Raw genomic sequence first — 15,900 nt, forward strand, 5'->3', positions numbered from 1 at the left:
TCTGCCCAGGTTATAACCTTCCATTTCCAAAATTCCCAAAATTGCATAACAAAAAATTTTAAAAGTCCAGCACAATAACTCCTACAGGCCAACCCAAAAAAAAAACAATCACTTACATGTCTTGAAGTGATTGGTACTCACAGGAGCATTGATGAGCATGTTGGACTCATACCACAGCATGAAGTACAGCCAGACCAGAGCCAGAGGAGAGACGAATGAGGCCCATTCCTCGTCTGAGATGTGACCAGAACGAGGATCATGACAGTTTGTGGTCTGCAGGGCTGTCAGTCCCAGATACCTGACAAAAGATGAGCATGTTAGACTCATATGCAAACAGCATCAAGTGAGGCCAAAGAAGGTCAAAAACAGGTATGAATAAGGCAACTAGTTTCTAAGATGTGGCCTGTATGGAGATAGTCAATCCGGAGGACCATGAGCCTAATATAATGAACAAGTATTGAATAACAATACAATCATCAACATCATACTTGAATATTCAACAATCATCACATAGAAAATTGATATATTTGCGATATCATATATAGAACACAACAATATTACCAGTGTGCACTAGTGTGGTTTTTATTAGAATAATATAAAAGATTAACAATTCTGTTTTTCTTGTAACACTTTCAACTAAACTATGCAGTGAATTCTTGTGGATTTTCTCTCTTTGCATGAATGTATTGATGGGATGTTATTGAACATTCCATATGCACTTAGTAATATTCTATTGTTTAAATGAAAGGAGGTAAGACCTTTCTGTCAGGGAGGACCCCCGGAAGGTAACCTCATTCCTAATCCACGTACTAGTTGCTTTAATTAATACTCTGAATTATCATATATGAAGGAAACAAAGGTATCTAAACACTAAGGCATCTGGTTTCAATATGTCGATTATCAGATAAGACAATGCAATACAATTTTCTTTATTGCACATTCGTTAAGAATTACAATGGTGTCATAATTACATAAAAGTACTCGTAACTTTTCAGTATTTTCAAACAATTCCTTTAATGAGTAGACCGGTCTTTAGATCAATCACTTCTTTAGCTCCTGGTGCAGCTTATTTCCAGTCAGGTCTCTCAGGCAGTCTGGTAGGTAATTCCTCAGTTTACAGCCTGCATAAGGTTTTTTTCCCCAGAGAGTAGTTTGATGTACCGGAAGGACCAGCTTGGAGCCATGATGAGTATTATAGTGGTGTAGATCATGGTCTCTTATACAGTTTATTTCATCTACATGCTTTATGGTTTCAAGTATGTAGAGAGCCACTACTGTGAGGATTCCTAGGTTGGTGAAAGCTGGTCTGCAAGTCTGTAGAGGGTCAAGATTGTCATTGAGGGTGTGTAGAGGGTGCAAGACACATTGAAAACCATGTTCCATCTTCACACTTTCTGAAATCTTATTACCTTTATGACATGTACACTATGTCCATCAGGAATCTCATAAGGATGAATCATATTTCTGAATGATGTAGTACACACTCTAACTAATCACCTCATCCTCAGTACTCAGTAATACCTGGCGATCGGAGCATTCCTGGGTAACAGCTCCTGGAACCACTGCATCTGGTACAGGTAAATGGTGATGATGTGGGCAGTGACTGGCAGTAACAGCAGACGGCAGAGCACAGCAAACCCCTTGGCCAGGTCCCTGTTGAGAGCCCAGGACGTCATGGTGCCCAGGAACACCAGGAAGTAGACTCCACTGAGTACTGACGGCCGCAGTATCCCAGCCAGGCACAGGGATGCCAACACGATATATTTTCCTGTTGTGATAACATTATTGTAAACAAAAACTCAATAATACGAGGGTCGTCCATAAAGTAACCGCCGTTTGGGCGTAGCGCGATAAGTAGTGGGGGTAGCGCCGCCATTCTCACATCGGTGTGTGCGCAGCCGTTCAGTACGCTTCTAGCTGTGCAAGGGAGAGCATCGTGCGATCGCGCGTTCTTTTGTTACAACGCAAAAACATGAGCGCCGTGATAGAAAATCCCACCAAGTGTGAAGTTCGTGGTGTAATAAGATTTCTGTGGTCGAAAAGTTACACAGCAGCTAAAATTCATCGTGAATTGAGTGCGGTGTATGGCCCAAACATTATGAGTGAAGGTGTAGTCTGTCAATGGGTTCGTTTTTTTTTTAAATGGAAGAACGAACGTTCACAATGAAGACCGGAGTGGTAGGCCATCTCTCGTCAGTGATGACTTGGTGAACAAAGTGGATGAGAAAATCTGCAAGAACCGTCGCTTCACAATCTCGGAACTTTCGGATCATTTTCCTGAAACCTTTTACTGTGAAACCTTAAAATGGCTACGACGAGCGATTCAAAACAAGCGTCATGGTCTTCTGACATCTGGTGTTGTGTTTGTCCATGACAACACCCGTCTTCATACAGCTCAAAGAACAACAGAACTTTTGGAAAAGTTCAAATGGGACGTTTTTGACCCACCCCCCCCCCCCTACAGCCCGGACCTGGCTCCCATTAATTTCCATCTTTTCCCGTACATGAAGCGGTGGCTTGCATCTCAGAGGTTTGCGAGTGATGAAGAGCTTCAAAACGCTGTGACAGGTTGGCTAAGTTCTCAGGCGGCAGATTTTTTTAAAGACGGAATTTCAAAAACTGTTAAAAGATATGATAAGTGCTTGAATTTGTATGGTGAATATGTAGAAAAGTAGAGAAAAGCTGTAGTTTTAACATTTATATAATAAACTTTTTGTATCTCAACTGGTTTATTTTTTATTTCAAAACGGAGGTTACTTTGTGGACGACCCTCGTACTTATATTATGTTATTGTCTTGCAGTCATTGGTATTCATATTGATGTTAACTGTTTGATACTTATTTTTTTGTTAAATCTATTTATATATTTATGCTTGTTGATATTTTTGAATATTATAATATTCTATTAATACTTATATACTATATGATGTTGATGTCTGATTCTAAGTTTTAATGTCATTGGTATTTATATCGATGTTTACTGTTTGATACTTATTTGTTTCTTAAATATATTTATGCTTGTTGATATTTTAAATATTATTATTTGATCTTACTGTTTTTGCTTGTTAATGAAAAAAGAAAATGTTGTTTGGCCAATGTTTAATATTTATTATTTATATATTCATTTATTTGTTAAAACTTAATGTATTTTTTATGTTAATTTTCTAGCTTGTTTTTTTAGATGTTTCTTGTTAAAATCTGGATTGTATTAAGTAGTAAATGTAGTATATGTGATGAACTGGTAGTATAAATACAGTATTTGTGCACCATGGTGGAAGAAAACATAAAAATAAAACCTTTACTTGCCAACTGCATGTATATTTTGTAATGTACGCATGTTATATTGTAGTAATAAGTCACACGTGCTTCTACGCACCTGACTGTAAAATTATGTAATTTTTGTGGTAAAGGTTTTTTTTAAACTCTGTAATATCTGTAAAAACTATAGGACAATAACTAATCTTACCAGAATCACAGTAAACACTTGATGCTTATGATAAGATACTTTCAAGTATAAATCACATTTATAACATTTACATTATAAAAATAATGTTTCAAATATTAATTTTGGACTTTGCAGCAAAAGCATGATGGATTTGCATCACACACACAAATCTCATCGTTGGACTCACCCAAGATGGTGAGCATGGAGTACTTGCGGCGCTGGGTGATCTGTTCAGCATCAGATGTTGGAGAGCTGATGACAGGTAGCAATTGGTCGTCGTCTGAACGCCGGTGGTTGAGGGCTCGGCAGACCACCAGCACCAGGATGGAGACTGCCAGCATCACCACCTCTGGTGCCAGGATACGTACGGCATCCAACGGGTCTATCATGTCCAACCGTACCAGACCGCCGTACCGGAACCACCTTTCCATCTGTCCACCTTTAGGGACAAAATAATCTCTTAAATAGGCCTTCACAATACAACCAATCAAATTGACTATAAGAACAATACCAGTACTGTAGCCTCCAAAAGTGTTTCATCCAACTAAAAAGTACAAACGCATACTACAAAGTGCCAGAACGGAAGTGCCAAACTAAAAGTGCCTAATACAGCAAGTGCCACAAGCCTTAAATGCCACTTAAATATTACCAATAATAATATATGCCAATAATAAAATATGCCAAAATTTAGGTACCAAAAACATACAATGACATTATTTTATTTTCTATCACTTTTTACTTATAAACGTGGAGATGGTAACTTAAAAGATTTGAAGGTAAATCTTTTAAGCGCTGAATTTGTTTTGAATGTTTTCTCTTTAGGGAAGTTGAGCTACAACTGCTATCGGATCGTCTTGCAAATGTCTCATAATTCTGCTGGGATGCTCTTCCGGGTGTTAGGACGCATGCATCTTTATGCTCGTTACTAATAGAAGAGCTAAAACTTCTTCTGGATTTGGAGCATGATTGTGGGATTCCACATCACCACCTTTTTTTACAACAATGTTTCCTCTATCATCGAGAGTGGAGGTTAGGCGAGCAGAGTATTCTTTATGGAATTTGCACCTCCAGTATTTGTTTGCAGACGATGATGAATGTTTGATATAAATATATCCATTGTAACACAGATATGAATTTTTTCTTCAATTACAAGTTGCGCCATAATAAAAAAAATTTTAAGTAAAACCAGATCAAAATTTGTATGTTTATTTGAGGTTTCTATGGTAACATTTTTTACGATCGTTACTTCATCATTTTGGCGATTATTAGTTTTAGCATTGATTAAGATTTGGCATTTCATAATTTTGGCATTTTTATTATTGGCACTTTTGTACCCTAATCAGTATAAACAACCTTTAACACTTTCATTAGCTTTAATTTATACTATGTACATTTCAAATTCAAGGAATTCATCTTCAGGTACTAACTAAGTTAGGGTAAATACAATAAAAACAAACAAACTATTGAAGTAAATTAACAAATGTTATAATTACGTTGGTGGCTAAATTTTGTGCTTAATTTATATTGTTTAAAAGTCTATAAAATAATAAATTTTTCGTTAAACCATCCTTGTCATTTAATAGTAAGTCAGGATTAATTTTGGCACTTTTGTACATTTTAAATGTTCTTAAGCTGACATTAGCTGATTTTTCTTCCATACAACAAGCGAAGTAATTCCAACGCATATTATTTCATATGCATTCATACTAGTTGTTTTTAAAATCTACATTTTTATGGAGATTTAAATCTCATTAGAATACATGTAACTTATGAAGTCGAGTACCTATGAGTTACCTGATCTTAGTGAAGATCTTACTCTCTGACAGCACTTTCCCATATTCCTACCTACTTTAACTCAAACATTATTGCAACATCCGCTTTTTACGTTACTCACAGTTTGGAGAGACAATGCTGCCATAAGGCGGGTACGACAGAAGTACTATCTGGAAGGCGAACTGTGCTACGGCATTCACCACCGTGAAGAATATCACTGCTTTCAGGTAACGACCGGCATGACCTGTAACATACACATTTGATAATACTCGACAGTTAGTTATGTAGTATTCAAGAGTAAGCTAAAAAAGATAAAAACACCCACCTCATACTCTCTCATCAAACATTGTCCAATCTAATGATATTATAGTATAGTTGTTTTAAGGTAGATATTTCAATTTAAAATTCAATAAAAATTCAATATAAAAACAACTAGAATACTGGAGAAATGTTTATTTTCTATGCTTACATGTTTACATCTTTCATGAAAATACTTGTAAAATTGCACCACATCTAAGTACATGTGTTTTGAAACATTTCAACATTTTAAAATATGTTGTGCTTTTTTTCATTTTTAGCCCCTGGCAATCACAAAATTGTATTTACAACATAAAAGTGTATTTCAGATTAGAAAAAAAGTAACTTTAATTTTATTACCCATGTTCTTGGACTCTAGTGACCAAGTTTTGGCTCATACAAAATCAAGTGCATTTTTAGATTTAGTAACAAACTAAATTCATTTGTATATCTACCTAATTAAAATATAAAAACAAAATTCAGCCCTTTCAGAAATATTGGCTTATTTTCACCATTTTGATCAAATATAAGAAAGTATGACTTGTAGCCACAAAGTTGAAAAATTAGATTAAGCATACATTTTTGTATTATTGATCACTATAAAATGTGATGCCACAAGCATTTTTAATTCAAAAAGAAATTGTCTTGAATGCTTCTTTTGGCCTCTTTAGTAAAAAAAATTTTTTTCAAAATTTAATATTTTTTCCACTACCTGAAATTAATAATAAGTCATTCCAAAATTAATAAGAAGTATATGTTTACAAAGTCTACATGCATGCCAAATAATCTATCAAATAGCCCAGCACTTTTCAAGGTGGAGTTCCCATTATCTTTTCATTAAAAATACACAAATACACAACCTTATCAACACTAAAAACTCAATTTTAATGAAGTAATGGGCTAACTTAGAATTTTCTCAAATTCCACGTATGTTTAAAACTTTACAAGCCAGTAAAAATAGTTCTAAAAAAAGCAAGTACAGCACAAATGCAGCAGTTTTTTATCTTTTTGGCTGCTAAAAGGAAACCTTTTTTCGTTTATACCAATTATACTTATATTTTTGGAATAATTTGCAATAAGCTGGGTAGTTTTAAATTATGTTAGAATAATGTTTTAATAAACAGCAAATCTTATGTAAGATCAGTCATATAAAACATGAACAGTTTTATTAGATACATTCTGATCCATCAGTTTATTATGCTTATATCACTTACCTCGTTTTTAACAATTTTTTATTGCAAATACTACTAGGTACCTCAAAATGTATAATAGAAAATCATGTATTTATATTATTGGTCATATCATAGCCAGATGAAATACACAATTTGTTTTACTAACAAGATACATTGGCTACAGTGTTCACCAAAAAAGTTTCACGTTGCAGGAAAACCCATAAAACTAAAACAAAGGGTATTTATTATCTACAAGAAAATGGTGCCGTAAAGTGTTAGCAAACAATACATTAAGGTTAATATCCATAATTGGCGATTATTTTGTACCAGGCACTGCAACTGTTGATATGAAATGTGAAGATAGGCTTCAATATTTACCAAATACCTGTATATTTACAGTGAGTCATGCCCATTGTAATCAATGGATAAGGTACCAATTTATCATTTAGATTTATGCTAAATCTAATACCCTGAAATCCGCTTATTAATCAAAACTATCGAACTGAATGGTACAATAGGTATTTTATTGGTAACTTGTACCGGTACACATTTAATATGCTTTCAAAATATACAAGGCAGGAGTACACTACTCCATGTGTCATGTAACTGCCTTCACTGAGCTTGCATACATAGTTCATTTAATTTTTAAAATGTCCTGTGGACAGACAGATAATCAAACAAAAAAGAAATGTTTAAGAGTGCATTACCCAACAGACTAAAGAGAAATTGTGCCAGTCTACGGAGTAATAGGCTTCATTGAATAAGCCTTTATGATGAAAGAACCCCTCTAGAAGTTTTGTTATCTAGGAGATTATCCACGAGAAATTAAAATTATATTATCAACCTGATTGCCACTGATAATTGATGACAGCATATATAAAAGCAAATAAAGTTGATAGCATCAGTGAGTCCAATATGATGATATTGAATACCATTTAACTGCACTAATGTATAAGTTTTGATAATAAAACTGAATCTTGTGGTCTTAAAAAACATCACGGTTTGTATGAAACAAACAGTACCATTAGGCATGGCATCTGTCTTGAAAATAAATTTAAATGTGAATTTAAGATGGTGACAGTAAAAATTAGTGTTCCAAGAATGAATTTAGATGACAGATTATTGTTCTTTAAGACCACAGTTTTATAAAGCAAAGAAAGAAATAAAAGAGTACAAAATTAATGTGTTCCCTTGTGGAAAAGAATTTCAAAGAATTTTTAGCATGATCAATGCATTTAAATGAATCATATTATGAATTTTTAACTTAAATCAGTATGGCAGGCCCGTGCGCATGGGGGGGGTTTTGGGGGTTCAAACCCCCCCTTGAAGATTGGGATATATCATATTGTTTCCATATATCAGTTTAATTTATTATAATAAACTTTATAATAAATTAAATTTTATAATAAACTCATTTTCCATACGTATTAATTTTTAATCTATTACTTATTTAAGTTTCTTCTTTTTTATTTCATAAAATAAGTATAGAACCCCCCTAAATAAAATTCTGTGCACGGCCCTGCAGTATGGTTTAGTTTTACATAGTTCAAATTCTAAATGTACACTATTTTGTAACAGCCATTCAAATTCAATTTTGCCCTGGAATTGTTTTTAGCTAATAAAATGTTATAAAATTAATTATGTAAACCTTTGTCTATGATTACGGTATAATTATCTATGATTCACTGACCCCCTAAAAGAAGTAATTCCAACAAAAGAGTGGTTCATCTGCACCAAAAACTGGTTTTGTAATGTAAAGCTTTTGATGTTAATGTACAAAATTTTACATTTTCAAGCTAATAGTATTTACATTTTAAAAATAAATTAAACCTCATATTCAACTATTTAACCCATTGTTTAGCATGTCACTAGTTTCTGTTATGGTTTTAAGGTTTAACATAATATATTTGTACAATGATACAAAAGGAAACAAGGATATTTTATATACGTTGAGTAAATGTATATAATATAAAGAGTTAAATTACTATTAATATTAATAGTAAAATTTACGTACTTTCCTGATTTCTATTTAGCAGATTATGACTATGCTACAATAGATATTAATAACAAAAACAGACAAAACTCTCCCCTCTTTCTTCTACCTGGTCTGTCAATCTCATCATAAGTTCAGAAAATACAGAATGGAAATAAAATTACGTTGTAAAAATAAACAAATAATAGAAATAAATTTGTTTAAAATCTGTAAACTTTTAAATGGTAACAATAACGAAAATTATGTCAGATAATTTGATTAGAACAAGTTCAATAATCAATGTGAACTGAGCATCTAAAATGCTAGGACACAATAAATTAAAAATGATTAATCAACATTATTTCTCAAAAGTAGGAATATATTATCAATACGGGACAAGGTAATCAGGTTATCTACAGCTGTTATAATTAAATTAATAAACAAAACAATTAATCAAACTCTAATCATATCTATCTATCTAAGAAATGACTATCCATGACAAATAGTTTAAAAAGGGGGAAAAAACCACGATGCATCTGGCAAAATGTTGCAAGGAATACACTTATTTTTAGGTAGTTAAAATAAATAATTAATTTCATTACTACAAATGATATAACAACAAAAAGAATGAATGGTTTTAAAAAATCTAAATGTCTAATGAAAAACGTACATGAATAAACTTTGGCAAAACTGACATTTGTTCTTAACTTCAGTGTTCCTCTTCTTCTATATTGAACCATTAACATAAGCACAGTTATTGTACTAAAATAATGTGATTCCAAATTTGGTAAGTGTTACCCCTTTATTCTAATTTTTAAACTTCAAGCAGCTTCCATTAGTTAAAAAGTAAAATATTTACTGTACTAAAATGCAATATCACATTGTGATATTGCATACTATAGCTAGAAAGAGGATGACATATAACCATGCAGTAGCAGACAATAATATATATATATATATATATATATATATATATATATATATATATATATATATTTGAACATATATATGAATGTTTTTAATTAGCAAATTATGTCGTAAATTTATAACACAATAAAAAAAACACAATAAATATCGATGTTTTTTAATTTTATTTAATGTGTTATAAATTTATGACATAATTTGCTAATTAAAAAAAGTCAGTGAAAACACATTGGTTAGTAGAGTGAAACGCCGCCAACCGCATCAGAATACGACGATCCAGTCAGAAATGGCAGCGCATAATGTACTTCACAATGTGTACCTAAAACAACCCGCCATTTCTGATTGGATAAACCTTTTGAGATGCGGTTTGCGGAATTCAACTCTACTAAGTGAGTTCTTTCAAATGAGGTATCACTCGACCCATGCTTCAATTTAAGATTTCCATGTTTTCCTCTGTGGGCCGTCCCCCCATGGTTGGCATGTCATGGTAATAGCAAGGAAAAATAGTTTACATAGCCATATAACACTGTGCAAAGTTTATAGATGTTATCTCCCATGGTTTTTAAAATATTAAGCCGTACCCATACTTTTCAAACACCCTGTATGTATGTATATATATATATATATATATATATATATATATATATTCAACATACTATAACACAGCAGTGATTTTTTAGATGACTAATACATTCTTTAGAACTTTTGTTTTTTAATTTTTTTTTTAAATTTTTTTTAGAAGAGTATCATAGGTACTCAAGAGGGTATTACTTTATTTGTAACATATACATAATTTTTGAAGGCATTATAATATTGTCTCATGTGGCACTCGTGGACAATGACAGTACCTGTGATAGTAGTGACAGTGGCAACTGGAACTATTGGGTTGTACAGCAGCAACAGGAGGTAGATAAATGAAAGGCCATTCTGCCTCAACACACATCCTGCAACACAATAGCAAGTATTAAACAATGTAACCTGTAACACAACAGCAAGTATCAAACAACACACCCTGTAACACAACAGCAAGTATCAAACAATGCATCCTGTAACACAACAGCAAGTATCAAACAACGCATCCTGAAACACAACCGCAAGTATCAAACAATGTATCCTCTAACACAACAGCAAATATCAAACAACGCATCCTGTAACACAACCGCAAGTATCAAATAATGCATCCTGTAACACAACAGCAAGTATCAAACAACACACCCTGTAACACAACAGCAAGTATCAAACAACGCATCCTGTAACACAACAGTAAGTATCAAGCGACGCATCCTGTAACACAACAGTGTGTATAAAAAACGTATCATGTAACACAACAGCAAGTATCAAACAATGCATCCTGTAACAGAACAGCAGGTATCAAACAACACACCCTGCAACACAGCAGCAAGTATTAAACAACGCATCTCTATAACACAACAGCAAGTATTAATCTAGAATACTTTTCTATGAAAATAAACTCAGACACAATCACTATTTGGGCAGATAAAAAGTAATAAAGTAATAGAATTATACAAAATGTAGCTATGGTGGAAAGGGTTGAATCAATGTAAATCTTGAGTTTAGATTCCAGATACTGCACAAGAGAAATATGAACTGGCTAAACTCGACATTCACAATACTGTATTGCTTATTGGTAGTTGTTTATAGTACATATTTAAAACTATTGGCACGTTATCAAAAATTTTAATGTCATTAAAATTTTAAATTTTTCATCCGAAAATAGTTTACTTTTATTTTTTGCTTACTTATGTTTTCCAGTTTACACATGTCAAAAAATGTTTGCTCTAACACCTTTGAACTGAAAATGACTCTTCATGGCGAAGTTGGAACATCTCGATTTCAAAGTTTTAACAGAGTTAGCAATGTTTTGAGAGTGTTTTGATGAAAAACATGGACAATAGCCATTGCTGTATGTATTTGAACATCAGTTTTTAAAAAAATTGGATTTATTCAAGCACTAATTCAGCTTGTAATAACTGGTAGACATTTTCCTATCCAACTTTGCATAGTCATTTCCTACCAGAGGAAAACCTATATTTATTCAATTAATAGAAATTAAGTTTTAAAATGAACCATCCTAAAATATATATGGCCAACCTTTATTTTTGTTAGAAAAGATTTTGGGCAGGATTAGTGTCATTTGAGAAGCAAGTTTTTTAAAACTTTCTTCAATTTCCTGTATGAATTAAAACACTATTCATTAAAGATATATATATATATATATCAGACAGGACTGAATAGAAGCAATATTATTAAGTAAACTGTGTTTATTTTTATAAATCTCACAAAGGTTACATAGGTGACTTCATAATTTAATAAATTAGTAATAAAAATAATAATAATCGAATGCAAGGCATACCAACAAAAATATTTGTGTCCCTCAGAAAAATATTACAAACTAATAATATTTTTCAATAATGAGTCAGGGGCCATACCCCTGTCCTCTGAAATGAGAACTGCCACTAACATTTACCACACAAAGGTTACACTGCCTCTGCTACTGATCAGTCTACAAATACTTATTTCACTTCAAACAGTATAATAGCCATCATGGTTACAATATTGTTCTAAACAGTCTAAACACCTGGATAAGACAAGTGCACAGAATCAATACAAGTGAAGTGAGTCAGGGGCCATACCCCTGTCCTCTGAAATGAGAACTGCCACTAACATTTACCACACAAAGGTTATACTGCCTCTGCCACTGATTAGCCTACAAATACTTATTTCCATTCAGATAGTGAACACGATCTTGAAAAGTATCAAAAATAGCAAACTTGATTGGTATTTTATAATAATTTATATTTGCAATAAGAATCAAAACAGATTTAATAAAATAAATTCTCATGTCATTGTGGTTTATTACATTGCTTACTACTTATTTTCATTTAAATATATAATGGAAATTTAACGTGTGTAGTACTTATAACCCTGATTTATAAGTACTAATTTTCTTGATAACTGAAAACCATAAATCTAAGAATAGGTTCAACCAAATTTTATTTTAAGGCCGAGATGAGGGAAAAAATTAAATGACAAAATTACATTTTTTTAAATAATATAGTTATTAAATCTTATAGTACGGGAGCTAGCAACGTTTCTAAAACAAGAATTTCAGGTCAGCTGAAATTTTGATATGCTGTTTTTCTTGCTCTTTCGGTTGGAGTCCGGGCTATCTGGCTGGCGGTAGTGGTTGCGTTTATTAATGCGCATCTTACCTGCACAGGTAAAAATCCTGGAGCGCTTCGGCAAATGGACAACATGGCGTCAGTCTAAAGTCACATGTTTGTTTTGTGTAATTAAAAAAAAAGCACTTCAAACTGTCTCTCTCCAATCACCTGTCTCATTTATTTCAGTAGGCAGTTCAATGTCACGGTACTTTAATTTATATTTTAAACGTATATTCAAAACTTCCTGGCACTTCTTCAGTTTATCAACCACAAAAAGAATGATTTTATCTTTATGTCCTTTACAGAAACACATTTCATTTTACCACTGGCGATTGTATCAAAATTAATAAATAAACATCACAAATAACACAAACACAAAACAAACATGTGACTTTAGACTGACGCCATGTTGTCCATTTGCCGAATCGCTCCAGGATTTTTACCTGTGCAGGTAAGATGCGCATTAATAAACGCAACCACTACCGCCAGCCAGATAGCCCGGACTCCAACCGAAAGAGCAAGAAAAACAGCATATCAAAATTTCAGCTGACCTGAAATTCTCTCTCGAAAACGTTGCTAGCTCCTATACTATTATAAATGCTAGATATTTATGTAAGCCAATAGGTTTCCGGTTTCATTATTGTTTTAATTTCTTTTGTGAAATTACTTAAAGCCTTTTCCCTTATCTGAAGACATGAAAAACAGAAAAAATTAGGACAATGAAACCATAATAATTTATAGATACTTACAGTAAAATTGGGTCCATCTTGTGTCCATCAAACTCATATAAGAACAGTTGCCGATAGAATTTTTTACACTATACATAGAATCAAGATTTTGTCATTAATCTTGCTATCATAATGTAGACTGTAGACAATGCCATGTCTTCCATACACATTAATTTCATTAAGTAATGTTTCATTAAAAACATGCAGTTTTCTTAAATCATACTTCATCATAAAAAAGTGCCGTTTTCCAAACCAACATTCAACATTCTATTAGATCATAATTTAATACACATACTGTAAAAGTGTACATCTCTACATTCAACCATTTTTCGTTGACCTAGTTACAAAATTGCCTCAAATTACACAATTACACAGTTGGCTAGGAACTGTACTAGCGAACTGGTACTTGGAGTCTACTGCAAATCTTCGGTAGACTTGTAAAGAAATCTCTACATTCAACCATTTCTAACGGACCTGGTTACAAAACTGCCTTGAATTACACAGTTGGCTAGGAACTGTACAAAATTTTTAAAATATTCCTTATAACGCATTATTTTTAGAATAGAATGAATTGACTAAATTTATATCCTTAGTTCGATTCTAGCTGGTAACTAAAATGCCTTATACAATACTCAACATTGCTTCCATTTTTATGAAAGCTGTTCAAAGTTTGATTTCTTACTCCATTTATGACTGTTATCATCCCACTGAGGCCCTAACAATGATAACAGAATGTATTGTCTCATTGTTTAATGGCTAAAAATAACTACGTCATAAAATAACTATTTGGATATTCAAAGAAATTTCCACTTGATATGTTAAAACATATAAAAATTACTTATCTGTTCAATACTTTTAGGATTCCCAATTGATTAATATTTTGTTTGTTTACATGTGAACTAATTGAAAACTAGTCGTCTTTATAAACAGTATCAGCTGTCATCTTGTTGACAACTGAATCAGATAACCTTAGAACTAGGTCACTCGACCGACTCATCTCCATTTGGCAACAGTTGAATATTATAGAAAACAGTGTATTACATAACAAATACCCGCCCTAAAATCTACTTCTGCCTTTTAGCAGTCTGGAAAAAAACTCCTAGAATTAAAAAACAATTACAATAATTTACGGTTTGTAGCAATGAGAGTTTGCTCAAAATATAGATACGATAAACAATGCATAAAGTAATGTAAAAAATGTACCCATCAATAACTAAATCAGTGAATTAATGCTGGCTTTCCATTTAACTTCCTTAGAAACAGTCAGGGTCATATCAAAGAGATTCTACAAGTGTAGAAAATATATCTTCTATAGTGAAACCAACGATTAAAGACAGTACATTTTCAACAGCACAAGCATTCCCTAACATACTGTAACATTATCTTTAAAACTGCATCTACAAAATGATACACTACAGTTAAAAAGTCAATGATCCTAATATTCCGTCATCTCAGGTAACTTTAAATCTTTATAAACAAACTCAACTTATCCATGGTAACTGCATAAGCTGAGTTTAGCAAACAACATAATGTGACTAGTTAGTACAGATCTAGACCCAAAATTGTCAAACTCATAAAACCTCAAAATTCAAACTCTGCCATTTAAATCTCAACGGACAAAATATGGTAATCTTGAATTCCTTGATACTGGTACTATATAAATTTTATAATTTGAACTTTTAAGTCTAATACTCTGTATATATATATTGCCATACCTGAGTAATAGTGTATTCCATATTATTTTGTGAACCTAGTTAGAATCAGCATAGGAACCAAACTACCTTTGTATTTATTTGTCCTTTTTTCATACAATGTTTCATAAATTGTTTTGCTATAATAAAACATTTAGAGTTTTACTTTTATAAACGGAGTTTATCTATATTTCTTTACACCACAGAATAATAAATCTAAACATATACACACAGGGTGTATAAAAAAAGAATAAAAATATATGTATATACATTATAGATAAAATTTCCAATAAATATGTGTCCTGAAACGCTTATTTCATTTATCCGTCTGTACAAAGTGCCGTACAGCAAACAATCATTTTACAATTATTCAGTAAAATTGTAATCGTTATAACCAAATACACAATGGTTTTTCACTCAATTATATTTCATAGTTTCATAATGCCACTTAAAAATAATAGACATTTATAATTCCTGCGTTTAGTGATATAAATTTTGTACACTGTGTTGCATTACTTTACTGCAATGAGAATGCTTTATTTTACCGATGGTGAGGCTCCAATACGTACATCAAGATATACAATACATGATGTTGCATTGTAACAATATTCTTGTAGACATCATATATTTAACAATATTATTTTTCATCATTTGCAATTACATTATTACCTAAAATGTATTTAACCAGTCATATGTTTAAAAAAATTGCAAACA

The 15,900-nt window shown here is 32.3% G+C and overlaps 1 protein-coding gene across 1 annotated transcript in view; it reads right to left on the bottom strand.

Moving 5' to 3' along the window:
* LOC124365534 (piezo-type mechanosensitive ion channel component) overlaps nucleotides 1-15,900 on the bottom strand; it is a 192,913-nt gene that overhangs the window by 120,420 nt on the left and 56,593 nt on the right. The window contains exons 3-7 of the mRNA XM_046821521.1: nucleotides 10,431-10,526; nucleotides 5,339-5,461; nucleotides 3,632-3,883; nucleotides 1,522-1,768; nucleotides 142-298 (exon numbers count right to left, since the gene is read on the bottom strand). Coding sequence (XP_046677477.1) covers nucleotides 142-298; nucleotides 1,522-1,768; nucleotides 3,632-3,883; nucleotides 5,339-5,461; nucleotides 10,431-10,526 — 875 coding nt within the window. The remainder of the gene's footprint in view (nucleotides 1-141; nucleotides 299-1,521; nucleotides 1,769-3,631; nucleotides 3,884-5,338; nucleotides 5,462-10,430; nucleotides 10,527-15,900) is intronic.

The sequence above is a fragment of the Homalodisca vitripennis genome, chromosome 6, assembly GCF_021130785.1.
Source record: "Homalodisca vitripennis isolate AUS2020 chromosome 6, UT_GWSS_2.1, whole genome shotgun sequence".
NCBI lineage: Eukaryota > Metazoa > Arthropoda > Insecta > Hemiptera > Cicadellidae > Homalodisca > Homalodisca vitripennis.